Source organism: Monomorium pharaonis, chromosome 6 (genome assembly GCF_013373865.1).
Source record: "Monomorium pharaonis isolate MP-MQ-018 chromosome 6, ASM1337386v2, whole genome shotgun sequence".
Taxonomy (NCBI): domain Eukaryota; kingdom Metazoa; phylum Arthropoda; class Insecta; order Hymenoptera; family Formicidae; genus Monomorium; species Monomorium pharaonis.
Genome location: NC_050472.1, coordinates 9,459,167 through 9,486,118, shown reverse-complemented (window position 1 = coordinate 9,486,118; position 26,952 = coordinate 9,459,167). Strand labels below are relative to the sequence as shown.

Genomic DNA, 26,952 nt, shown 5'->3' with positions numbered 1-26,952 from the left:
CAATGTCCGGGGAAGGATTACACGACGTTGGGCGCGGATTTGGAGCGTCTTTCGCAAAAAACGTATCCAGAGTGTGCGAATGAGATGCACGATGATATCGCGTGTTCACAATTTATCACCACGCTTTTGGATGCGTTCTGTGACGTGGTAGCTTCGCTGCCACGAATGACAGCGTCCCTCCCCCGTCATAGGCTGCGGATTCGCGCCGGGCGGGGAAAATAGGCAAGGAGCGAGAAGGGATCTCCAGGGGGAATCGCGACGAGCGTGGCGAGCGTACTATTAATTTGGTATCATTTTTTTCTTTGCGTGGCGACCGCCTCACGAGGGAATTCGGCGGGAAAGCGAGAGAGGACGAGAGAGCGATAGCGATGCGGTGAAGGAGGGAGGACTCCACCGGCAGCCGGGAGAGACAAGCACGCGGTCTGTACGGAACCCCGGCGTGGCCCGGGAAAGCCACGGCCGGAGACTGAAGCGGCGGCGCCCGTCAGCACCACGACAGGGCATCTCGGAGGGCTGCGGAGGAGCCTCGAGGAGACTAAACCCATCGGGGGAGGCGTCGGGTCCTCTCGCGGGGAGCGGAGGTCACGCTGTGCGCTGCCCCGGCGCGGGCAGTGGCCCGACGGAAGAATGAAAATTTCACGGGGGCCTGCGAGGCCCCCAAAAGGATTACGACGCGCACGTCCCTGCGGTCGCAGGACTGCGCGTCTTGCCACAATTGGGTCACAGCGCGGAGACAATGCGCATGACCGAATGGAGGGTCGCAGCGTCGATCCGGGATCGACCGCGATCCACCCCGCTTTTGCGTGCAAGCGGTCTAGCTGATAAGTGGCGTATCGTGCCCAGTGCGAAATATCGGTGTGGCTAGTGCGAGGCCCAGGCGAGGGTAACCGGAACGAGCCTGGAGACTGGGGAGGTGACAACGTCAGGAGATTTATCGGTGAGGTGGCCCGCTGTGTGGATGTTCTCGTGAGAGTGGTTGCCGGCTAGCGGGGTGTCCCAGGGTCCGTTCTGCATTCGCTTTCGCGTTGGTGCGTGGGTCGCGTCGGTCGCGGGGCGGCTGTGCGTACACGTGTTTAATTGGGGATCTATCGGATGCAAGCGGGCGGGACGCCAACGCGCCGAGCCACGGGGAAGACACTCGCGGGGACGCGCTAATTCCGTCGGAGATTCCCCTCGACCGCGTGCGCCGCAAAGCCCTCGCGCGAGCGAGTATCGTGTCGCGAGTAGCGGGCGGACGGGACTTCCGGTCTCGAGACGAAGCAGGACGCGGCGGCGGCCGATAATTGCTCTTCGACCCTCGCGAGTCTCGCGGTCGTGATCTATCGTTGCCGGGAGTGTCGGCACGTTCGAACGCCCGAAACTTCTTGTGCGCGGAGAATCTCAGCGCCCGTCATTGTCGATCGCGGCGGTATAGCGAATCAGCGGCGTCCCGTTGATAACAGTGTTCATTTCTTTCATTTATTTTGAATAAGCCTCTATTAATTGTTAAATACGGAGTTAATTTTTCTAGTGTGTAGTCCGCCCCTTCGTGTTGTAGATGTTGCCCGCTCCCTTACGTACAACCCCGCCCCTCTACCGTTAGGCAGAGCTGGCCGAGGTCGTCGCGCGAGGATCGAAGCCGTTTGGGTCTAGCGAATTTTGCGAAGTGACGGGTCGTAGCGCGCGTCTGGCGTCCAACCATTATTCGCGATAGCGTGGCTGAGATTCGAGCGCGACGAGTCAGGCATAGCAGTTATCGGTCGACCCGCCGACCTTGTGGCTTTTGATCGCGGCTTTCCCGGTTAGGAAAAGTCGTGACAATTCATAAAACGTTCCCTTCAGCTGGAGGAAGAAACATCTCTTAGAGTGGCGACCAAGCGTGCAAAAGTGTTGAAGTTTTTCAATCGAAGCAATTTTTCGGAGAATGGGGAGAAGAGCGAACGGGAATTTCCTTTCGGGACAGGAAAGGATTTCGGAAACAGAAGAAGAGGAAATCTTTCTGTTTCCGCCGTATCTTGCTTGATCTTAGCAAGAAGGGTTCCACTTTTATTTAAAAGAGAGGGGAATAAATTTGTATCTTTTTTTTGAAAAAGTTGCTGTTGTGTGTTTTGTAATGTTTTACATAATTTGTTGCGGTCTATTTGAAAACGCCCAGCGCTGGAAATTGACGCAAGAAGCAGGAAGAAAAAAAATATTTAACGAAGACCGTCTCGCTTACGGTTTTTGATCGTGGTTTCCCGTGAGACTATGGGCAAATACCGAAATGGGGACAAGAGTGCCCTTGCGGAGCGAGAGGAGTTCACGGGAAATTACCTCCCCTTTGTCCGAAGAAAGTAAGAAGCACGCAAGATTCGGCGTGGAAAAGGAAGAAAACTTGGCGGGAAAAGACGGGGACGGAAGGAAAGATTCGAACGTCGAAGACTCCTTGTGAAAACCTGGTCGCTCTGCGAGGAAGTGAGTTCGTGAAGATTTTTCCTAGAAGGGTGACTTAGGGTGGACGTGGTCCGGAAGCCCGAGCAGCAGCGAGGGCAAGGCAGAAAAATCGTCCTGGAACCCTACGAGAAGCCTCTTCTGGAAGTAACGTGGAAGACGCTTTTCGGATTATCCGGACGACAATCTAGAAGAGGGGGAGAGCAGTGTTACATGCGTCGCCCCGTATACTCCTTGGCTGCGACTCAGCTGTCACAAAAGCCGATCGATTTATTGATTTCTTAGAAGAGCGCTGTCAGCTGTCACTATCTTGAAAACGAATGTAAACGGAGAGTTGAATCTCGGTCTCGTGTTTAAACGGACGTGTTTGTAATTGCCCAATAAAACCATTCGTTTCGAGTTTAAACAGTGTTTCTTTTTTTTCCGCAAGTGCGCGCGTAGCAATATATAGAGATTTTTCGCTACTAACAAATATAATGTCAAAATTTAAAACTTCAAAATCGCAGATCTAATATGGCGACTAAAATTTATAAAAATTGATCCATTTTAATAAAACTAGATAAATGGCGGTTTTGGAGTGTTGTGAGTGTGATGCATTCACACAACAAATGTAGCAAGCGATAAAAGGTGTCAAATGACATCTCGCGCGCGGACATCGCCTGACCTACATACCGGGCGTCGCACCGGGCAATGCACCTAGTTGCTTAAGAAACAACACCCAAAATCATTTGATTTTGGGGTAGAATCTGCACAGCCAGCAATTACTGGCTAAGCAAGTGCATTGATCAAAGGCCAGTGACCGCGGAAGTATCCTCCCCGGTTATACGCCAAAAATCGGTGTATATAAACATCGATGTAAAGACAACGAGTGGACTTGCTACACATTATACAGCGACGAACGTATGTTGCACGATACTTTGTCACGGGTTTATCAAGTGTAACTCTATTGTAATTAAGAAAGAGTAAATGTATAGTGTTATTTTGTAAACGGCTTAATCTCTCACGAAACCTGACCCGAGGAGTAACGACAGCGATCCCATCTACCGTGTCTCTGAAATAAGGGGCACATATTTGAGAACGAGCGAATCCGTCGTGTGTCGCGTAGACTGTGAGATATTGTTCGTCCCGATCGCCCTTGGCAAGATCATCATCTTACCGGGAGTTTGGTGCCGATCAGCGGCACATAGAAGAGCATAGACCCGCTGCACAGTGGAACCAGAGCCCTGTTTAAGTTGACAAAACCTCTTCTTCATCAAATTTGCCATTGCAAATGATTCCAACTAACTTGTAAATATATCAGAACATTTTTTGATACTTTCGACAACTTTAACAATCTATAAAAAAAGTTTTTCTTAATATATAAACGCATTAAAAAAGTTAAAGTAGGTTTGAATCATAATTTTTTCTCTTTCTGAAATGCAACCATCAATCGATAATTGTACGAAGTTGAGACAAATAACAATCGCAGACAAACGACGACCGAGGCAGCATTTATTTAAACAATCGTAAGTTATTTTTAAATTCCGCGTAACTGGCCATAATCTTGGTAGTCAGATAATATTTCAATGTGTGAATCATTATATGTATTTATTCCAACTTTAATTGCGCGCCGACTTGGTTCATCAGACTTAAAACACAGTTTTAAAACACACTCTATTCTTTCATTAGAATAATAAATTCACGAGATTGAATATTGAATGTCGATTTTCGGTTGTTTAATTTTAATAATTATTAATTTACAATTCTATAGAAAATTAAATATTTATTGCGAAAAAATATTACCTCAGTTAGGATTCGAGGTTGGAATAAATACATATAATTCACACATTGAAATATTATCTGCCAAGATTATGGCTAGTTACGCCAAATTTATAAATAACTTACAATCTAATCAATATTTTATATTAATAATAATACTTAGAAAATAAAAATAGTTGTAAACATTTTTCATTGAAAGCGGTACGCGTCAAATATAATAATCCAGAAAAGAAAAACAGTCTTATTCATGTCATTAGTTATTTTTATAGAAAAATAGGTAGATTAAGTTATAATAGTTTTTAATCTTTAAAATTAAAAATATTATTATTAAAAAAATATTATTCTTCTTTGATCTTTTTTTATATCTTAGCATCCAATATTTCGTGTATGATACATGGCGTTCTGTATAGAATTTTCTCTGTATACTATTCTTGAAAAGTGTATTATTACAATTTAAATTCCAAAAAATATTCCCATGTCATCTCAAATAAAGTCGGCCATAAAAATATTTCGAATTATTTAGCGAACGAAATAAAAAGCGCAAAATTGATATCCGTAGCGAAACTAATACTGAGTAGTTAGTATATGCTACACAGAAGAGTTTACGTTCAGGTGGAAATACACTTTTTTGAAAAAAAGCAAATATGAGCAGATGCGCTTTTGCGTACACTTTGTGGATACTTTTACCTTTCTATTCTTGAAAGAAACAAAGAGACTTGTAGGGCTTTTTTTGTAACTTTCGAGAAAGATTATAATTTTGTTACGTGCATTACAATAGAGTATCATTTCTTTTCTTTCATCTATTTAATATTCAAAATTATTTTGCAATATTTTTAAGATAAAAAGGTTTAAAAAAACTTGAAAAATTGCATTTTACCTATTTTTAAGGTTTGTTTTCTAGGATTATCAAACAAACGTATTACTATTACGATTTATGAAACGTTTCGAAGTCTCTCACAATCTTGGACTTTGAGCCTGGTTTTATCGTTATTCTGAAAATGATTCATAAAATGACATCTGTTTTCATATGCTTTGAACATTTCTAAATAACATGAAAATAATCAGAATCCCGGCAATAACTTTTATTTATAAAGTTTTGTCCATTCAAACAGGGCTTTGGTCTCACTGTGTGCCGGAGAATTTTCGTGCACGCGAAGCTAGGTATCAATATTCGTTCCTGTGTTCGGGAGATCTAATCGCGAGCGATCACCTGCTCGATGTGTGCGTGGATAGTGACCGCCGCTCGACTGAGCGTTAAGATTCTGTACGTGTTCAACTCACCAAATATACTCGTTATTCTTATTCGTTTAATTGATATTACGTTTTTAATAGTCCTCTCGCCTTCCCGACTCCATCCGCAACCGCACCAAACTTCCTCCTGTACCATTTTTAGGGCTGAGTAGCTGGTTATCGGAGCCGCCGATGCCCCGGTCGCCTAACGAGCGCCCGTCTTTTCCGCGACTTTATCGGCGTAACGATAATTTTCTGTTTGACATAAAAAAAGTGGTACGCTTAACGTACTTGGCGCTTGAGTTGTTTTCAGTAAGACTACGAGAATTTGGTCGCCCCGCCACCAGAGCGGCACAGGGCCGCGACCAGGGACTGAAGCAAAATTGACCGTCGCTCAGGAGCACAGTTACAGTATATACTATAAATGTATATTGCACATTCTTGTAACATATGTGTGTGTACCATGAACATATACTGCATGTCTTTAGAACATGTCTATGTATATACATGAAACATTATGTGTATATACATGTGGTAAATATTTCACATACATATGATATGCGTTTTATATACTTTTCACATTCTTTGAATATACATAGAGTATGAAATATTCATATATGTATGTATATAGATTATACATAAAATATTCTAATCTTCACTGGGCTACATATTTTTGGGGGCTCAGCCGGGATCACATCTCCGAAGTGTAGTGGGATCCGAAGAAAGACGGCAAGTGTAAATTAAAAAATAAAGAAAAATCTTAAAAAGTGAAACAATGATGGAACTAAGTGTTAATACTAGCGGGAGCGTTCCAGATACGCACAGTAATAAACGGACACAGCAGGCTGAATGAAACAGTCACAATACCAAACGGACACAGACAAAACGGACACAGTACCAAACAGACACAGACCAAGCAGACACAGTATCAAACCGACACACACCAGACGGACACAGTAACATACGGACATAATGCGAAACGGCCACAGTATTAAATGGACACAGACCAAACGGACAGAGTAACAAACGGACACGGTAACAAACGGACACAGTAACAAACAGACTTACCACATAAATTGCGAATTTTCAGGGTACCCCTACCGACGGAGTAGGCGTGGGAGGAGGGGTAAAGACCCCCTTGCACCATCGCGCGCGCGCACATGTGTGTGTGTGTGCGTGCGTGCGTGCGTGCAAAGCATTTTCTGCACCACATGATGTGCGACTGTGTTCGTTTAGCACTGTGTCCGTTTGTTACTGCGTATGTTTGGTCTGTGTCGGTTTAGTCTGTGTCCGTTTCGCACTATGTCCGTTTGGTACTGTATCGTTTGATTTGTGTCCATTTGGTCTGTGTCCGTTTCGCACTGTGTCCGTTTGTCACTGTATCCGTTTGTTACCGTATCCGTTTGGTCTGTGTCCGTTTGGTACTGTGTCCATTTCATTCAGCCTACTGTATTCGTTTATTACTGTGCGCATCTGGCACTCATTCGTGCTAACGCTACCAACAACGATCTGAAGAAGAAGTTGACGGAAATGACAACGATCCAACTAAAACAAGAGCTGAAAAATCGAAGACTATAGACAGGGTGATCGTTTGTTACTGTGTCCGTCTGATGTGTGTCGGTTTGATACTGTGTCCGTTTGATCTGTGTCTGTTTGGTACTGTGTCCGTTTTGTCTGTATTCTTTTGGACACATAACGATTAGACACTGCTCAATTGGACATGCACGATTGGGGAGCGCCCGTTTGGCTTCGGCATCGATCCCGATTAATCACTGGGTAGATTGGCCACATCAATAATGGCCACGCGTCAATATTGGCCAAATCAGTATTGAACACATCAATAATGTCTACGCGTCAATATTTGGTACATCAATAATAGCCACATCAATATTGGCCACGTCATTATTCGGCCAGTCGTCAATTTTGGTCACATCACTGTTGGCCACGAGTGAGGCCCGATTACGCACATAAGCGATTGAACATAGTAGTATTTCCCGATTGAACACAGTCTCGATTGAACACGGACCCGATTGGACACAGACCCGATTGGATACGCATTCAATTAAACACAGTTCCGATTGCACACCGTCCCGAACGGACACAGTTCCGTTTGGACACAGACTCGATTGGACACAGACCCAATTAGACACGGATCCGATTGGACACGGACCCGATTGCACACCGACCCGATTGCACAAGGATCCGATTGCGCACCGATCAGTTTGCACACAGACCTGATTGCGCACCGACTTGATTGCACACGACCCGTTTGCACACGGACCCGATTGGACACGGACTCGATTAGACACAAACCCGATTGGACATAAACTCGATTGAACACAGTCTCGATTGCACACCGTCCCGATCGAACACAGTCCCGATTGGACACAAACCTTATTAAACACAGACCCAATTGGATACGGACCTAATTGGACACGGATCCGATTGCGCACCGACCCATTTGCACACGGACCCGATTGCACACTGACCCAATTGCGCATCGACCCGTTTGCGCACGGATCTTTCTAATATATATTTTAGAGTCACAAACCAATGTGGTGCCGAAAATGCTTTGATACACACACACACACGCGCGCGCGCGCGCGCGCGCGCACGGGAAATGCAAGGTGGCTTCGCCCCCCTCCCGCACTCATCCAAGTCGTTAACTCATGTACTATTTGCAATGCGGAATCGTGTGCAATTGGGTCCGTGTGCAAACGGGTCGGTGTGCAATCGGATTCGTGTGCAATCGGGTCGGTGTGTAATTGGGTCCGTGTACAATTGAAACTGTGTCCAATCGAGTCCGTGTCCAATTTGAACTGTGTCCAATCGGGAAATACTATTGTGTCCAATCGCTTATGTGTGCAATCAGGACAGTCCTGTTAACCACGCGTCAATATTGACCACGCGTTAATATTGGCGACGGATCAATATTACCCACGTCAATATTAATAAATTAATAATCAAACCCATGTACATTGCAAACAAAATAAAGTACACATGTGTTTGCAGATTTTCAATACAATGTACATGGTGTTGTGAGTGTGATGCACTCACACAAGAAATGTCGCAAGCGATATAAGGTGTCAAATGACACCTCGCGCGCGGACATCGCCCGGCCTACGTACCGGGCGTCGCATCGGGCAATGCACCCGATTGCTTAATAAACAAGACCCAAAATCTCCTGATTTTGGGGTAAAATCTGCATAGCTAGCAATTGCTGGCTAAGCAAGAACATTGACCAAAGGCCAGTGACCGGGAAATACCCTCCCCGGTTATACACCAAAAATCGGTGTATATAAACACCGAAGTACAGACAACGACCGGGCTTTGCTACACATTATACAGCGACGAACGTATGTCGCTCATCCTTTTATATTTGTCACGGGTATTAACGAATTAAGTCAGTGTAACTCAGTGTAATCAAGATAGAAAATATATACACATTGTTATACGACAATTGGCTACAATCTCTCAAGAAACCTTGGGGCCGACGCGAGCATCGCTCGCCGGGTCGAGTGACCGATTCGCCGTTCGAGGAGTGAGTGCGCTTAATACGCGAAACGGGAATAAAAGTTGTAACGATTACGGCGAACGGACAGTGTAGGTGCGAGGTACCGCGAGACAACGGCGCGAGCGGAAGCGCACCACAAATACCGAAAGTTACAAAAGTACGCGAAACGAGAATAAAAACTGCGGTAATTACAGCGAACGAACCGTGTAGGTGCGAGATACCGCGAGACAACGGCGCGAGCGGAAGCGCACCATAAATACCGAAAACTACGGACACCGAACCCCACCAATCGACGGTAGGAGGCGCGGGCATGCGCGTGAGCCGGAGTGGGGACGACACCGAGAAAGGGGAACGACGCCGCGGAGACAAAGAAGTACGAGCGGTAGAGAGAGTCCCGGACTGAACGTGATAGCGAACGGTCGAAAAAACGAGGCTCAGTGATTTTTCCGATATAGCGCGAAAAGGGCTCTCGGGCGCGATAGCGCGTAACACCGAGGCCACCGCGGCTCGGAATTACGACGAAGCGACGGCGAAGCGACGCCCTAGTGATAATCGCGCGTGATGTGAATAACGCAACGACGCGAAGGATGTTGTACGCGGATCGCGACGAAGAATTACGACGAGCGAGCGACGCGAGACGCGAACGCGAACGCGGCGATCCCGGCGCACAGCCGCGGGGTTTGTAACTCGTCAACGTATATTACGACAGGAAACGCGAGTTTGTGAATCGCGGGCCGTAGCAGAGGCGCGTCCGACGAGACGCGATACCCAATTGTGCGTGTGTGTGTGTATGTGCGTAAGTGTGCGTGTATGAGTGAGCTCATGCGAGCGGTAGATGTAGAGGAGGCGAGAAGGGAATAAAGAAAATCGTGAAAACATAAACAGTGTTAGTGGCGATTTACCCGCATCCCACCGACGCGTCTTTCCAACCACGCGAGACACGGATTACGCGACACGCTGCGACCGACGGCCAACGGCGTACGAAAGCGGGGAGGCCGAGACGAGGCGTTCCCACGCAGCCGAGCTGACCTTGGCGGTAGTGAAGGTGAAACCGACCTGGCGACCGATAAGAGGACCAACCTACGTAACGGTGAGTCTAGATTACGGCGATTCAGCCGATTAACGTGAGAAATCCGGGTGAATTCACCGAAATACCGTGATCCGACGGCGCAATTGGAATCGTCCGGTTACAACCTAACCCGAAGAGTATCGACGATCCCAAATACCTGTGTCCCTTCTATCCAATAAGAGCCACAACAATGGGTTAGCAATTTTTACGTGGTAGGTGCGGGAGTGGGGCTAAAGGCCCCCACTTGCACCTGGTGTCTGTGTGTAATTGGTACGCGCTGAGCTTGCCTAAATTTAGCAATCAGACCGTTGTCGTTTTTATTGATAAATGAGGCTTCTAGGATAGGATTTCTATTAGTGTGTCTACGTCCATCATTCTCTTCGTTGATCTATGCTGAATCCCGTAATAGTATCAAGAGAAAGTAGCGGCTCACGCCAAGTGAAAGCGCAAAGCAAGACTGACCGTGTTCTTTACGCGAGTACGCGACTTGCGAGCACCCGAGATTATCGGATCTCAGAAACAGCTAAACCGATCAAGTCTTAACTAAGTTCAATCGAAAGCTTGGGGTCGATTCATATGTGAAAACTGCTTCTATTTTTTTTACGTACTTTATGGAGATATCACGACGCAAAGTCCAAATGTCAAAATTTTCATGTAAGATACGTTGTCATCGTCGTTATCGTCAACCTTGTTGACACGTAATGGACGAGAAAGGCAAAACAAGGAAATGTACCGTTCGTTGTAACATGTACATCTCGAGAACGGTTGGACATACGAACTTGGGATAAGCACTAGTATTATCAAATATCTTTGGATTAATTAATTAATTAATTAATTAATTTCTATACTTTCAATTAACATCTATTTATTAACTATCTTACAGTATTAAATAAATGGTACGTAATTATAAATAATTTTAGATTCAAATTGATTCTCTAAAGTGTTCCGATGATGCTAGTTCTTATCTCAAGTTCGCATCTCTAACCGTTCTGAAGATATGCATATTTTAACATTAATTAAGTAATTAGTTAATTAATTTTAAAGATGTATTGACTCTTTGAAATATTTCAAAGATACTAGTTCTTATCCCAAGTACGCATCTTTAACCGTTTTCAAGATATGCACGTTTTAAAGTTTAATTAATTAATTAACTAATTTTAGATACACATCGGTTCTCTGAAGTGTTCCGATGATATTAGTGCTTATCTTAAGTTCGCATGTCGAGAAATATGTTGTAACCGCGCTGATGAGCAACAGATAAATTTGCCTTCGTCCTCGTCACGGCCCTGCGTCACCCAGGTAGCGGGGCGACTGTAATCTGATTAGTCATGAAAAAAAAAATTAGACACCAGATACGAGGGAGCGTACCACTTGTTCGTGAAAATCAACGGGAATTAACATCCCAAACAATAGCGCTAATTAACGGGGGAAGAATTAAAAGTAACGTGGACGTCGGCAGCTCCGACAGCCGACTACTTAACCCTAAAACTTGATAGAGGGGGAAGTTCGGTGCTGGCGGATGAAATCGGGCAGACGAGAGAACTATACGGGAACATTTTATCATTTATACAATAAGAAATAACAAGTATATTTGTCAAATCAACGAATTACAGAATCTTAACGCTCGGTCGAGCGGCGACTACAATCCACGCACGCGACGAACTGGTATTCGCTGAGTTCAAATCAAGCCGAAAGGCGATTTGGTATATTGGATTGAAACCATTTTTTGTACTTAAATATTGAGAGATACATAAAGATTTCGAGCAGGTCATGCATCCCAGATATTTTAGAGTCAACAGATCCGATGGATAATTAAAAGCAAACTTTACTGGAGCGGGAGTTACGCACGGCAGTTTTATCCACTCGCGCGTACACAGACATGACGTCACGGATACGCATGTACACGCAAGTGCGTAACGCGGTGCGTAAGAAAGGTGCACTCGTTCGTTACTCGCAATCAGTAACTGTGCCGCTCGTATAAAGTGAAAGCACTTGCATCGTCGCACGTCGGCGACGTTTAAACATATGGCTCACTCATCGGATATATTTCGGCGGATTGCGTTTTCGTCGTACTTCTCAGCTACATGTAATCAGACAGTAACTGCCAGGTTTGAGAGTATCAATGATAGGCGCTTCTGCGACGCAACGGTTCGAGATTTCGGTCGCTTGCAATAACAAACGTGAGCGAGCGCATCGTAAAAGACGGTAGCAAAACAGGTAAATATGTTAGCGACAGAACACGTTTGCTTCTAGAAAATTGTGTCTATACTGTTTTAACCATATCTGCGAATTTGCGCGTCTAGATTACGTTCGCGTGTGAATACGACAGACTTCGCACAGTTCAGACAAATAAAACTTTCGTGAGACGTCCGTTACCCTGAATGACGTTAAAATATTTACGCGGTAAACGCCAATGAGTACGCGTACCGTTCTAAAACTTATCTACTTACCTTCGTTTTCTACCTTGACCTTGAAGTTTAGATTCATTTCCATCAGTTTCGTCATTCTGTACGTTTGATTGGCTATTATGAGATGTCGCGCCAATATCTTCTTCGCCTGTAAACGAATTACATATATTTTTACAGTTAAGATACATCTTTTTGGGAAGATCTTTTCGCGTCGTGTGTATTTAAAAAAAATAATAGAAATGGAAACTTAAACTCACTTGCACGCGAACTCGAAAGTAAAACGGTACAGCCATTAAAAAAATTTAAAAATCCAACGAGACAAGAAAAAGGAATACGCGTCTCTGACGACTCGAAAATAATCTTGGAAGTTCAAGATTTTGCAATATGCATTTGAAAAGTTTACTCACGTAATAACTGTACTTGGGCATAAAGACTTTCTTAATGGTTGACAAATCATTATTTTCCGGGTTTGTCCAGGCCTCGTCGAGCGGAACAAAGTAGGTAAACCATTTTTTAGTATTGTTCAATTGGTTGTTAATTCCGCATTGCTGGCCCAGAAAGTGAGTCAAGCTGAAAAAGACAGAAAGGAATATCGGCGAATCAATTTGACGAAACGTTGACGATCTCGTGGAGACAATTTCGAAGACAGAGAATTATAAATAATGTTTAATAATGCTCATCCGCGTTGCTTAAATCGTTTTAATTAAATTTGGGGAGCGTGAGGTAAGCACCGCGCGGAAATTTTTCAGCGACAACTAGAATTATGAGAGTAGACTGTAGTAACAATGCGACGTTTATTCTACTCCTCACTTCCCTGGGGGCTCTTACCTCCGCGCAGCCTCTTACAGGATTTAATCCGCCCTCTACTATGGAGTTGATCTCTTCCCTTTTTGTAAAATCGCGAATCCCGCTCGTCGTCGTCGTCGTCTCCTCTCTCTCTCTCTCTCTCTCTCTCTCGCGTCTCTCTCTCGCGTCTCTACCGTGATGGACGTGTCAAAGATCGCTCCGCAAATGCAGTTAATTTAAAGTGATTAAGAAGTGAAAGAAAATTATAAAAAGGTGTCGTTGCTGTAAGAATACGCGTAAGGACCAAATAGGACCAAAGTTTTCTAGCGAAAGTGCGTGGATCTATGTGGAAAATCAGTGTATTTTCCATGCGGGTCATACATGTCGAGACAGGTAGACATTTATAGTGACGTGTATATTAATTAAAGTTACGTACGTGAGTGGGCGCCCGTATCGATAGGATCGGCATCAGCCGATATCTACTAATATGTTCGATGAATATGCGGAATATAGATGTGCCGTATGTAAGAAGGAAATAAAAAGTCAGGTCGTAACATGTAAGTCATGTGTCAAACTTTTTTTCCATCCAGGATGTGCAAGTAAACATAAGGTGTATGACAGACATCGAGAATATGTGTCTTGTTCTGGCCCATAGGAGAAGTTCACAGTAGACAGTGAAAAAGATATAGATGTGAAAAAAACACCAATCAGACGGGAAGCGGAAGAGAAAGACTAAGTTCTACAGGATCGACAGGAAGTGGCGGAAGCAGAGCGATAGGAGTTAACGTGGGCATGGATACAAAAATTGATTGGCTAGTAAGAACTATGAGAGAGATGAAAGATGAAATGACATGCAAACGAGAAATAAAAATGCTGATTAAGGAAACAGTGCAAAAGGACATAAAAGCTATTAAACAAGAAATGGAAGACCTACGAAAAATAATACGAGGAGGAATGCAGACGTCAGCGGAAAATGTGCGCGGCAGCTACAGTGAGGCAACGAAGAAAAAGAAGGAAAACATCATAATCATCAAACCGAAAACTCAGCAAGAAAGTGAAACCATAAAAAAAATAATAAAAGAAAAGGTTGATATTAAGAATATGCCAATGGGGATAACAAAGGTACGAAAAGGAAGAGAAGGAACAGTAATTCTAGGATGTGAGACCGGAGAAGAAATAGAGAAATTAAAAGATATAGTACAGTCTAAACTAGGTAATAATTATAATGTTACAGAATCACTACAAAAGAAGCCAAAAATAAAAATTGTTAATATTAGCGAGGAAGAAATAGAGTTGGATGACGATGAGCTAATAGATACAATAAAGAAACAGAATAGTATTGGTGAATCTCGTATAAGCATAGTTAAGTAAATCCCGAAAAAAAAAATGGATGATAGTCAATCTAGAAGGAAAGGAAAAGAAGGTAGATCTTTAATAATTGAAGTAGATGAAGTAACACATGAATTGATGTTAAAAAAAGAAAAGTTGAATATAGGCTGGAGAAAATGTCCTATGTTCAATCACTTCAGCATAAAGAGGTGTTTCAAGTGCTGGGGGTTCTACCACATTGCAAAAAACTGTACGAGGAATGAAACGTGTCATAAATGTACAGGAAAGCATAAAGCAAGTAAATGTAGAGAGAAGCAGAACAAATGTGTAAATTGTATGTTTAAAATAAAAACATATAATTTAAAAATAAAAGACGATCATGATGCTCTGGATCCGGAATGCCCGACATATAAGAGGGCTATCGAAGAGGAGAAGAGGAGAGGTGGATGGGAAGCCAAAAAATAGCAATTACAGAAAGAAAAGGATCAAATAATATATACAAACGCGCAAAGTTTAATGGCACATAAGGACGAGATACAGCATCAGATTAGAAAGAAATTAAATCCGGCAGTTATTGCATTGTCGGAGTCGAGACTGATTGCGGAAATTGAAGACAGTGAAATAAGTGTACCGGGATACAGTGTGGTTAGATGCGACGCGGAAAATAGAAATACAGGGGGGGTTGCTCTGTATGTAAGAGACGATATCAAGTATGAAATAGTAGTATTGAAAAAATTAGAAAGGATTGTGTGGTGCGTTGCAATAGAAGTAAAAGAGAAATTGTTTAAAGGAGTGTTAATGGTAATATATCATTCACCGAGTACGTCACATAGAGAGTTTATAGGATTCTTAGAGGAGATAGTAGAAGAATTAACGATAAAAGAAGAGTGTATAATATTAGGAGACTTTAATATAGATTGTATGACAGACTCTTATTATACAAATAAACTACTAACGACTATGCAAAGTCTACGTATGAAGCAGTATGTGGATAAACCAACGAGAGTTACCGAAAATAGTAAAACAATTATAGATCTAGTTTTTGTGAATAAAGATATAAATGTAAAAGTCAAGTACGAACCTAAGATAACAGACCATGCGTGGATAACAGTCGTGATAAATACGAACAAGATTGTAAATAAATATAAAGAATTCAGTGGCAAGGATTATAATAGATATAATGCGGATGAGTTTATTAAGCTAGTGAAGAGTAATTTAGAAAAAGGATATGATTTAGATATTAATGTAAGGGCAAAGAATTTAATTAATAGTATTGTAGATGCGCTAGACATCTTAGCACTTAAGAAAATTTTTAGAATACCGAAAATATGGGAAGGGAAAAAATGGTATTCAAAGAAAATAGAAGAGCTAGCGAATAGAAGAGATGAGGCTTATAGAAAAGCACTGTACGATAGCACGGAACAAAACTGGCAACAATTTAAAATAGAAAGAAATGCAGTAGTTAATTTAATTAGAACAAAGAAAAAAGAATATTATGAAAACGTGATTGATTATAATAGTAACAATCCCACAACTATGTGAAAATCATTAAAAGAAATTATTAGAGGAGGACCAATAGGCGCGAAAGTTGTAGGAAAAATAGATTTTGAAATATTAGACAATAATATAGAGTGTGATATAGCTGATAAATTTAACTTATATTATATACAAAGTATTAAAGACATAATAAAATTTATAGATAAGAATTATACAACAAGCACAAATAAGAGAACTATTTATTGTATTGAAAAGAAGGAAGAGCTAGAAAAATTCGAGTCAATTACAACAGAACAAATAAGAAAAATCATTAGGGAATTACCAAAAAAGAAAGGTACAGAAGAAGGAATAATTAGCGATATATTAAAAACGGTGTTTTGTGTCATAAAAGAGGAATATTGTGATATAATAAATAAGTCATTGAGTGAGGGTTGTTTCTTGAAAGAGTGGAAAACATCCACGATAATTGCAATACCAAAAGTAGAAAAACCTAAAAGGGCAAGTGATTATAGGCCTATTAATATATTACCAATATATGAAAAAGTATTAGAGATAATAGTTAAAAAGCAAATTGAGGTCTACCTAGAAAGTAATAATATCATAACGGAACATCAGTCGGGCTTTAGGAAAAATTATTCGTGTGAAATAGCAATTCAAACAGTTATAGATGAATGGAAATTGATTATTAGTGAGAGACAAATAGTAGGAGTTATTTTTGTAGATCTTAAACGGGCTTTCGAGACAATTGATAGAGGAAGATTATTAGAGAAATTATACCAGTATGGTATTACAGGAACAGTTCTAGAATGGTTTAGGTCATACTTAAAAGATAGAATGCAACAAGTTCAATTTAATGATAGATGGTCTAAGATACTGACTACGGAATACGGAGTGCCACAGGGTTCGGTATTGAGCCCATTGTTGTTTATAATATATATGAATGATATTGTTGACGTTTGCTCGGATGTGTGTAATATAAAAATGTTTGCGGATGATACGTTAATATATGTAACAGGTGAGAGTAGTGCGGAGATAGAGAGGAAATTGAATATTGCATTTAACGTAGTGGAGGAATGGATGAATATTAATAAACTGAAGATGAATGCAGGAAAAACAAAATATATGTTAGTTAGAGGTATAAGGAAAGAATTGAGAGGCAATACTGTTGTGAGATGTTTGGATGGAAATGAGATTGAGCGCGTAGAAATAATAAAGTACTTGGGCAATTATTGATGATAGACTTAGATTCAGCGGTCACTGTGATTACATGCTAAAGAAAATAGGGAAGAAAATAAGTTTTTTAAATAGAATAGGGAACTTTATCTCGGCTTACACTAGATGTACGATATACAAGACAATTATAGCACCTCACTTTGAGTACTGTGCGACGCTACTAATAGATATGGGAGATACACAGTTAAGTAGGCTCCAAATAGCGCGAAATAGAGCTATGAGAGTTATATTGCAATGTGATAGACGTACCAAAGTTAAATGTATGCACCAAGCGTTGCAATTTATGACCATAAGACAAAGGCTGTATTACAACACGTGCATATTTATTTTTAAGATTTTAAATAATATGATGCCGGAGCAATTTAGTAATAGACTTAGAATAGTAGAGGGAGAACGCGAAACTAGGCAGACAGGGGATATTGTTATTGAATTTCGAAAAACAAGAAGCGCGCAAAAAAGTTTATTTTGTAAGGGTGTGTTAATGTATAACGCATTACCACCCGAAGTTAAACATTGTAATCGTTTAGAAATGTTTAAACGAATGCTAAAAGAGTTTGTTTTTAATAATGTAGCATAAAATTGTATATATATGTATTGAAAATAGCTGAGAAAGCTAATAAAAGATCAATCAATCAATCTCTATCTTTTTCTCTTTCTCTCCACGCGCCCACAGGCTAAAATGTAATAGAAATTCTCTTTCCATTAAATTAAGAATTAAGTTAATAACTACATTGATAATCCTGCTGATTGATTATTGTTGTCTTGTCTATCATGATTTGAGCAAAGAGTTGAACACCAAGTTGCAGAGAACTGTAAATTCATTTTATCTTTAATCTTAGATGTGATGAGCGTATTACGCCGCATAGAAGTCGATTGGGATGGCTCTCAGTAGAGAATAGAAGATTGTATTTTCTTGGTTGTCAGATGTATCGTATTGTTTTCTTACAGTCTTCATCTTATCTGAGTGAGCTTTTCTCTCGGCCTGACTCCTTACTGAGGAGTTCTGATCGCCTTGTAGCTTCATCACAGACCTTTCATATACTTTTTTGTAAAACTACTATGTACATGCACTTTTTTCGTCTTTCTTCAATACGGTTTTGGCATTCTATTCCTGGCAGCATAAAATCAGCACCTTCTCTTGCATCCTTCAAGAACCGTCTACTCGTATTTACTTCAGTCTGAATCTATTTAAGTATTTTTGTTCTTCTCAGAAAAACTGTATAGGTGCTATATAAGTCGTCTTTGTCCTGTCTGATTATCTTGTTGGGAATGTCATAATAATAATTTTTATGTAAGTTGCGTCGTGCTATATCGTTTATTCATGGTTTAAGTTGCGCTGATTATTATAAATAGATCTTAAGCTTTAATTTTAGTTTGTTATTAGTTTTAAATGATATATTGGTACGCAATTTTTGTTACTTTGCTTAATTTTCTACAGCTGTTAGTTGCAATTGTTGAATTTTTAATAGGTTGCGTTGTACTGTATCTATTACTATTGGGATAAATGGCGTAGTGCATTATTAATAGTTTTTATCTTTATTTTTGATTTAATATTAATTTAAAGTGATACACTGAAAAACAATCTTGTTACCAGGCTTATATTCCATTGCTGTTAGTTGTAACTGTGGAATCTTTAAATGAGTTGTGTTGTGCTTTATCAATTTAAGTGCGTTGAGTATTATTAAATAGTTCTTAAGCATTATTTCTAGTTTGTTATTAGTTTAGGTGATATATTAGGATGCAATTTTTGTTAATTCTTTTATTTTTTATTGCTGGTAGTGGCAATTGTTGAATTGTTGAATTTTTAAGTAGTTGCGTCGTCTGCTATATCTATTATTTTTAGTTTAAATTGCGTTGTGTATTATTAATAGTTTTTAAGCCTTATTTGTAGTTTGATATTAGTTTTACGTGATATATCGTGTTGTAATTTTTGTTACTTGTCTTACTTTTCTACTGTATATTAGTTGCAACTGTTGAATTTTTAGTTGTCTCGAGTTATATTAATTACTCTCGGTTTAATCGCCTTGTGTTCAGTGATATGTTAGAGACAATTTTGTTACTTGGCTTAATTTTTTATTACTGCTAATTGCAACTGCTAAATTTTTGCATTCCTTACATACTGCTATGTTCTATCTTTGCTTTTTAGCTAATGCTTGGGCATAAATAAATACAATTAATCAATGAATCAATTTCTCTCTCTCTCTCTCTTTCTCTTTCTCTCTCCTTCTCTTTCTTTTTCTCTCCCCCCGCACGTGAGTATACATAAACGTGTTCACTTCTGCTCCGTATTTCTCGGTTTTCTTTTGCTGCTTTCTGTCCCCCGGGTTTTTTTTTCAGATTATTTGTCGAAGGTATTTTGTTCGACCGGGTTCTACAATTGTGAATACCTCCACTCGACCTTTAAGGTCTTTTTTAACTTGGTTTTGGACGTGGTCATCTCGGATTCTTTATGAAAGTTTCTGGAAACGTGTCGGTTAGTGTTCCGCGCCTGCGTCTGACGGTTGTATTCAAAATCTTTGATTCGTCAACATTGTCAGAGACGTTCGCGCTCTCCACTCTGTGAGCTGTTTCGTTTGGGATCCTCGACTTGTTAACATTGTTGGACACGTCTGTGCCTCCCACTCTGTAAGTCTGCTGTTTCGATCATCATCGACGCTCGGCGATATGACTCTCTCTTGCGGGGTGTGTAAGTGCTTTATTGCGGCTGTCAATGCGCTCCACTGCGATCGTGTCTCAAAGTATGTCTTCCACAAGGAAAGCTACTGAGACTCGCTCGTCAATGCGGACCCTTCCGACGCTGAGGATCTCCGATATCTCTTCTGTAAAAATAGCAGATTCTTCCAACAAGCTGCAAGCGTCCTCTTAGCGCTGCCGTCAACCGGTCTTCGGCCTCGGACGCCTCCAACGGGGAGTCTGGTTAGCTTCGGGATCTTATTACCTCGCTCTTCGGAAAAGTAACCAACATTAAAACTAAACTGGAAGATTTAACCACCTGTGATATCACAGCTGTCTTAACTCGAGACGAATATGTAGCAATTCGCGTCCTCTCTCCATTAAAGTCAAGGCCCTCTCCGCGCGGACCGACTGCCTTTTGGCTTTGACGTCGCGCCTTGTGGACTAGCAGAGCGACCTCCATAAACGGGTTGACGCCTTTGAATCTTGACCTTGCCGACCAAATGGCTCGGGCCGACTTTAAAGCGCGATTGGATGTTCTGGAACGTAACAGCTTAATACCGAATTTATTCTTTTAGCGTAAAGGAGCTTGCGACTAAGGACCTTCGCGCTGTCGCCTCCAGTATTGGTTCGGATCTGCCCGTTGCCGTTTCGTTGGGTGACATTATCTCCTGCTACCGAATCTCTGCCAAAGGTAATTGCTCCCGTCCTTTTGTGATCAGACTCTCCTTCAACGATGTTCACAATTGTTGGATCGACGACAAACGGAGAAGTTCTCGAAGAAGCAGTAGTCTCTGAGTCTCTCGCCAGGTCCACTTTAAAGGTCAAGGAGAGATTGACGAATTTCACCAGAGGTATTCTTCGTGAGGCCCTTGACGTGCTGTCAAGGGGGGTGGGGTTGACTTCACCACGCATGAGCCCGCAATGGTTCCGTCTTCGTGAGGCTCTAGAATACGGTCACGCCCATCAAGTTGCATCATCTTGGTCATCTTGCTGAGGTTACTGCTAATATCTCTCGACCACGGAAGCGCCCCGATGAACCACGTCTCAATCAATCATAACTTTTCTAATTAGCGGTCCAACAAAAACTCTAAGCATTCGTTGCTGTAAATAATGGTGGTGAATGGCAACGTTGTCAATCGAGGTGCTCCCTCGGTCACCATCGACTCACTCTGTATCTACTCTGGCTGATGATTCGGACCAATCTGCTTTATTCTTTTGGGATGGTACGGCGTCTCTCCGCTCTTCAAGTGCGGGACAAACAAGCGACGGTCTTTCGCCATAGTGCTGCCGAAGCATTCCACCGGCTTTATGACTAAACAGACATTCCGAAGAAATGTCTGACGCGACCCTTGCGCGGCGCACCTCGCTCTTCATGGGCCCCTTCGCCACTGTCGTGTCAACTGCCAGTCTTTCCTCCCGCACTTCGCGGAGTTTTCTAATTTTTTTTCTAAAAAATTCTTATGACGTCATTGCTATGTCTGAAACATAGCTAAAACCGCACGTTTCTGATTCTTTTGTCGACCTGTATGACTACTGACTTGTCAGGCTTGATAAAAAGAGTAAAGGGAGAGGATTGGCCTTTATATGCGTCGTGGGCTCAGGATACGGATTCTCGTCGCGTCGCCTAATTATTATTGTTCTCGGCCGGAATACTTGCTTCTTTCCGTTTCCGCGGACAACTGCTGGCCTTTTCTCTTAGACATCGTTTATCGACCCTTTAAATTGAGCTTTCTCTCTCTTTTTCAAGCAGACTTTGAGCGATTTTATCCCTTCTTTATAGCTGCTGTCGTCATCAGTGATTTCAACATCGACCTAAACCAAAGCTGATTCGACTCCAATACTTTTCTTGACTTTTGCACTAGCAATCACCTCCACATTGTCCCGTTCTCCAACACATACCGCACAGCTACCTTTCTTCCCGTACCTATCACGGGAGCAATGCATTTGCACACGGTTCAAATGGATACGGTTTTTTTTAACACGATATTTTGCGCACCGTTCATTTACGCACCGTTCAGTTGCACACTGTTCATTTGCACAACGTTCAGTTGCACATCGTTCATTTGCACACCGTTCACTTGGACATAGTAAAAAATAACTATTGGTCTGTCCTTTTTCGTTGCATTACTGCACTAGTACAATAAATTAAAATGAGAAAAAAATGTTTATCTCACTTTAACTTGTTACATCAGTGCAGCGGTGCAGCTAAAAAAAATACCTCTTACGCCGAGGGCACCCTACCGACAGAGTGCCAAGACCCCCCCGTGCACCATCCCGTGTAGGTGTGTGTGTGTGTGTGTGTGTGTGTGTGTGTGTGTGTGTCCGTTTCTTTTCGTGTCTAACTAAACGGTATCCAAGTAAAGGGTGTCCAAGTGAACAGTGCGCACTTTTTCATTTCTAAGTGAACAGTTTACAAATGAACAGAGCGTATTTTCTTTTGTGTCTAAACGAACGGTGTCCAATTGAACTCTGTCCACAATTTCGTGTCTATTTAAACCGTGTCCAAAATTTCGTGTCCATTTGTACCGTATCTACTTGCAACGTGTCCAAATAAATGGTGTCTAAGTGAAGGAAGAGCGTCCCAGATGCGCACAGTAGTAAACGGACACAACAAGCTGAGTGATACGGACACAATGTGAAACGGACACAGTGCAAAACAGACACATTGCAAAACGGACACAATAACGAATGAACACAGTACGAAACGGATATAGTAACAAGCGGACTTACCACATGAATTTGCGTCTTTTCAGAGCACCCCCTACTAACGGGGCGGGTGCGGGAAGCGGGGCCAAAGATTTTCCTTTGCACCCCTTCCCCGCATGTGTATGTGCGCGCGCGCGTGCGTATGTGTGTGTGTGCGCGCAAAAGGATTCTCTGCACCACACGGGTTTGCGACTGTGTCCGTTTCGCACTGTGTCCGTTTTGCATTATGTCCATTTCGCACTGTGTTGGTTTCGCATTGTATCTGTTTCGTACTGTGTCCGTTTCGCACTATGTCCGTTTCACTCAAGCTGCTGCGTCCGTTTATTACTGTGCGCATATGGGACACCTTATTCGATATAGTTACTTTTCATTATGTCCAAGTGAACGGTATCCAAGTGAACCGTATCCAATAAACAGTGTTCAAGTAAACCGCTCCTGATTTATTGTCCGGGTACCTTGTTGATACTCAAAATTACCACGTTTCTCTGCGCTCTTTTACAGCTGAACGGCCTCCTGCTCCTTGGCTCAATTTATCCATCCGGTCGCTTATGCGCAAGAAAGATGCCTTGCGAAGGATTCTTTTTTAACATCCACCATCCGCTAATCGCCATGACTTTGTCTTCTTGTGACACGAAATCAGCCTTCTCATCACCACTGCCAAGAATAATTATCTCTCACCACGCCTCAGCACCCGCTCCTCCCCCTCTTGCCTCTGGGCAGAATCCTACTGCTATCCAGATGATCTCAATGACCATTTCTTCGTCAATATTGCCCACGCGTCAATATTGGCCACGCGTCATTATTGCCCACTTCAATATTAATCAAGTTTTTTTGTTTAGCGTAAAAAGTTGCAAACCCATGTGGTGCAGAAAATTACTTTCTCGCGCGCGCGCGCGCGCGCACGCACGCACGCACGCACGCACGCACGCACGCACGCACGCACGCACGCACGCACGCACACACACACACACGGAGGAGTGCAAGGGGCCTTCGGCCCCCTTCCGCACCCACCCTAACCAAGTCGCAAACCCATACACAGTAATGACGTGGCCATTAGTGACGCGTGGGCAATAATGACGCGTGACCAATAATGACGCGTGGGCAATATTGACGCGTAGCCAATAGTGACGTTGCCAATATTGACGCGTGGGCAAAATTGACGTGGTCAATATTGACGCGTGGCCAATAGTGACGTTGCCAATATTGACGCGTGGGCAAAATTGACGTGGTCAATATTGACGCGTGGCCAATATTGACGTGGTTATTATTGACGTGGGCAATATCACACGTGGCTAATATTGACGTAGTCAATATTGACGCGTGGCCAATAATGACGAGTGGCCAATATTAACGTGGGAAATATTGACGCGTGGCCATTATTGACGTGGGCAATATTGACGCGTGGCCAATATTGACGTGGCCAACCCACTCCGTGGTCAATCGGGATCGTGGTCAATATTGACGTGGCCAATCGAGATCGTGGCCAATATTGACGTGGGCAAACGGGACGCTCTTGTTTTCCATCACTATAATTCTCTGGGATGGCTGACTGCCGATGATAGAAAAGCTTACCTTACCGGGTGCTTATTCTGCACTTTTCTACAATTGGGCTGTCCTTCCTATCTAGCGTGCAACTTTCGTTCCTGCGTCGTTCCCCGTACCACCTTCCGTGCTTCCCCTTACGACCTTGCACTCCCCCTTTGTAGAACTTCCACCTATTTGCAATCATTTTGCTGCTATGTCGCCTTCCTCTGAAATTCTCTTCCGGTCGCAATCAAGACGTCGTTATCATCTTTTCGTGGGGAGCTTTTCTGTTATCTGCAGGGGGATGGTATGTCAACTTGGTTTTAGACTGCTTTCACATTATAATTCGCGCATTTTCTGTTCTAGTGTAATTCCACGCTTCTGAAATTTTTCTGTTTACTGTTCACGGATCACATTTGACATTAACAAATTGATAGATATGATCCGTGATGTACTCCTGGGGTCGTTTGTCTACGAAAAAGACAAGGATTCTCTTAATTTTTCGGATTCTAGGGTGACGACCGGAGTTGAAAGTGCGACGAAATCAAAAATCGAAAGTGCGACAAACCCGGTATGTTTTAGCCAAGTAATCTCGCCGAGTAAGTTTATTTGCCTTTCTGCGCGCGGCGCTTTGAGTGCTGACCATTAAATTGAACAAAGAAGGCAATATCGGCGCGGGGGAGGCCAGCTACGAATGTAATAGGCACAACGTGGTTTCCTTGCAGAACTATGCTATTCCAGGCGTAAGACACCTCCACGGTTATAGTTTTTTACATCGACGGCACCAGTGGGGTCCACGGTAATTGGAATGAAGATTTCTTGCGTTAATTTAATTAAACAAGAGCGAGGAAGACAGAGAAGGGCGCGACGATCGGGGAGGAGAAATAGGCTAGTAGTGCAGACGAAAGATTCGTGTCAGGTTCACGTGCGGTTAAGATTCTCTCTTTCAGGAATGGATAAGGCGTGGTGGCGCGATGATGTCTCTCGCCAAGATCAAATCTACCACAATCGAGAGTGAAAACTCCCCAGTGAGAAATAGTAAATCGAGTCAATATCGAATTAACGTCGAATCGATCAAATTTCATCGATTACAATTTTCTTAGTTGTTGAACATCGAAATTTTTAATATTTCGACATTATTTTGATTTTGTGATAAATGTGCAAGCATATTTATTGGTAACAGTAACAATACAATGTAATCTTTTTTTCAATATTTTCAAAATTTTATACACGTTTTTGCTCAATACCGAATCAATGTCCATTCGACATTGATTCGACATAGGGGAAATAATCTAATCGAAAAGCACCTACAAAAAAAAATTGTTTTTTTTTTATGTAGATCTAAATATCTCAACATAAAATGATAATAAAGTTGACAAAGAATTGATGCTAATTCGATGCCAATTTTACATCATTATTTGCTTTTTTTTACACTCTTAAGAATTTTTTTGACAAAATGTCTTTTCTGGACACACAGTTTTGGATTTTTTTATAAAAGTGAAATAATAAACTTATATAATGTTTTTAAACGCTGTTTTGATGGGTGGAATAGTGGATTTTAAAATGAGCGCAGCAGATAGCGGATCAGTGAGCGCTTAGTGATTTTCTAATGTGATTAGTTCTTGTCTTTAGTTCTTCGTTGGATTTAGAAGACGAAACCAATCATAGTGAAGAATTACTGAGCGTTCACTGATTCACCCCGTCTACTGAACAGGCCCAATGTTACATATATTTATGAGAGTATAGATGTTAGCTATAAAAAGAAACATTTTTATATAAAAAACATTTAAAAACAAATTAAAAATTAAAAAATATATTTAATTTATCTAACACATCTGACAGTGCTTTTATTTTTTATTTTTTTTGTGAACAAATCTTTTTTTTTTAATTAAAAAATTTTTCCAATTAGAATGACCTTCACTGTCACATTTACACATATGGCTAAATATCATGAGTATAGATATTGATTGTTTATGTATTTTTAAATTTTTATAAATAAAAATTGTATTACCATTTTATTTATAATGTACTTACGGATAACTTTGTGCCATCGTAAGTATAAATTATTTTAAGTTATGCAAAATTGTAACATACAAGAAACGAAGATTGTATATCTTATAAATTATATTTGTTTGTAATGTGTATGTTTATTACAAACAGTTTTTTGTTTGTATATGCGACGGTACAAAATTATTTGTAAGAATTTAAAGTGTAAATGGGATGAATGTTATGTAAAAACAATATTGAAACTACATATATGCTAAATTGACATTATTTCAAAACTGAAATGATGTCGAAATTAAGACATTAAAATAGCGATCGGTCTATATTGATGGAGTGAGTCCCAGATGCCCACAGTGTAAAACGGGAATACCACCAATCAAATTCTATAAATTTATCTTAACTTAACTAAAGCAGTAATCTGATTGGTGGTGTCCGTTTTACATTATGCGCATCTGGAACGCTCCCTATTGATGACGTAGTACAATGAAAATATCAAAATTTTGAAGAAATGGTGATCGACCCAAATTGATGCGATTTCGATGTCAAAAACACCTCGGACTGGGGGGGTCAAAAAATTCTTGAATCAATACGGATTTCGATGTAAATTCGATAATATTTTATGGTCGATTCAAGGCCGAACTGACATATCTTTTCTCGCTAGGTCGTGTTTTTTGCGTGACCGCGCTCGCTCACATGGCGGATCTAAGGCGCGAAACAGCCGCCGTCCCCGCAATTGACATCGATATTTTTCTCGCGGGAGATGAATCGTCGTCCGGTCACAGCGTTTCGTCACGCAAATATAGAATCGG

The 26,952-nt window shown here is 41.7% G+C and overlaps 1 protein-coding gene across 3 annotated transcripts in view; it reads right to left on the bottom strand.

The window, feature by feature from the left end:
- The window catches only part of LOC105837331 (fasciclin-1), a 412,374-nt gene that overhangs the window by 71,475 nt on the left and 313,947 nt on the right, over positions 1-26,952 (bottom strand). For all 3 annotated transcript variants that reach the window (XR_004963764.1, XM_036288707.1, XM_036288708.1), the window contains exons 11-12: positions 12,796-12,958; positions 12,431-12,536 (exon numbers count right to left, since the gene is read on the bottom strand). Coding sequence is in view for 2 of the 3 variants with exons in the window: in XM_036288707.1 (XP_036144600.1) it covers positions 12,431-12,536; positions 12,796-12,958 (269 nt within the window). In the remaining variant the exon portion in view is untranslated. The remainder of the gene's footprint in view (positions 1-12,430; positions 12,537-12,795; positions 12,959-26,952) is intronic.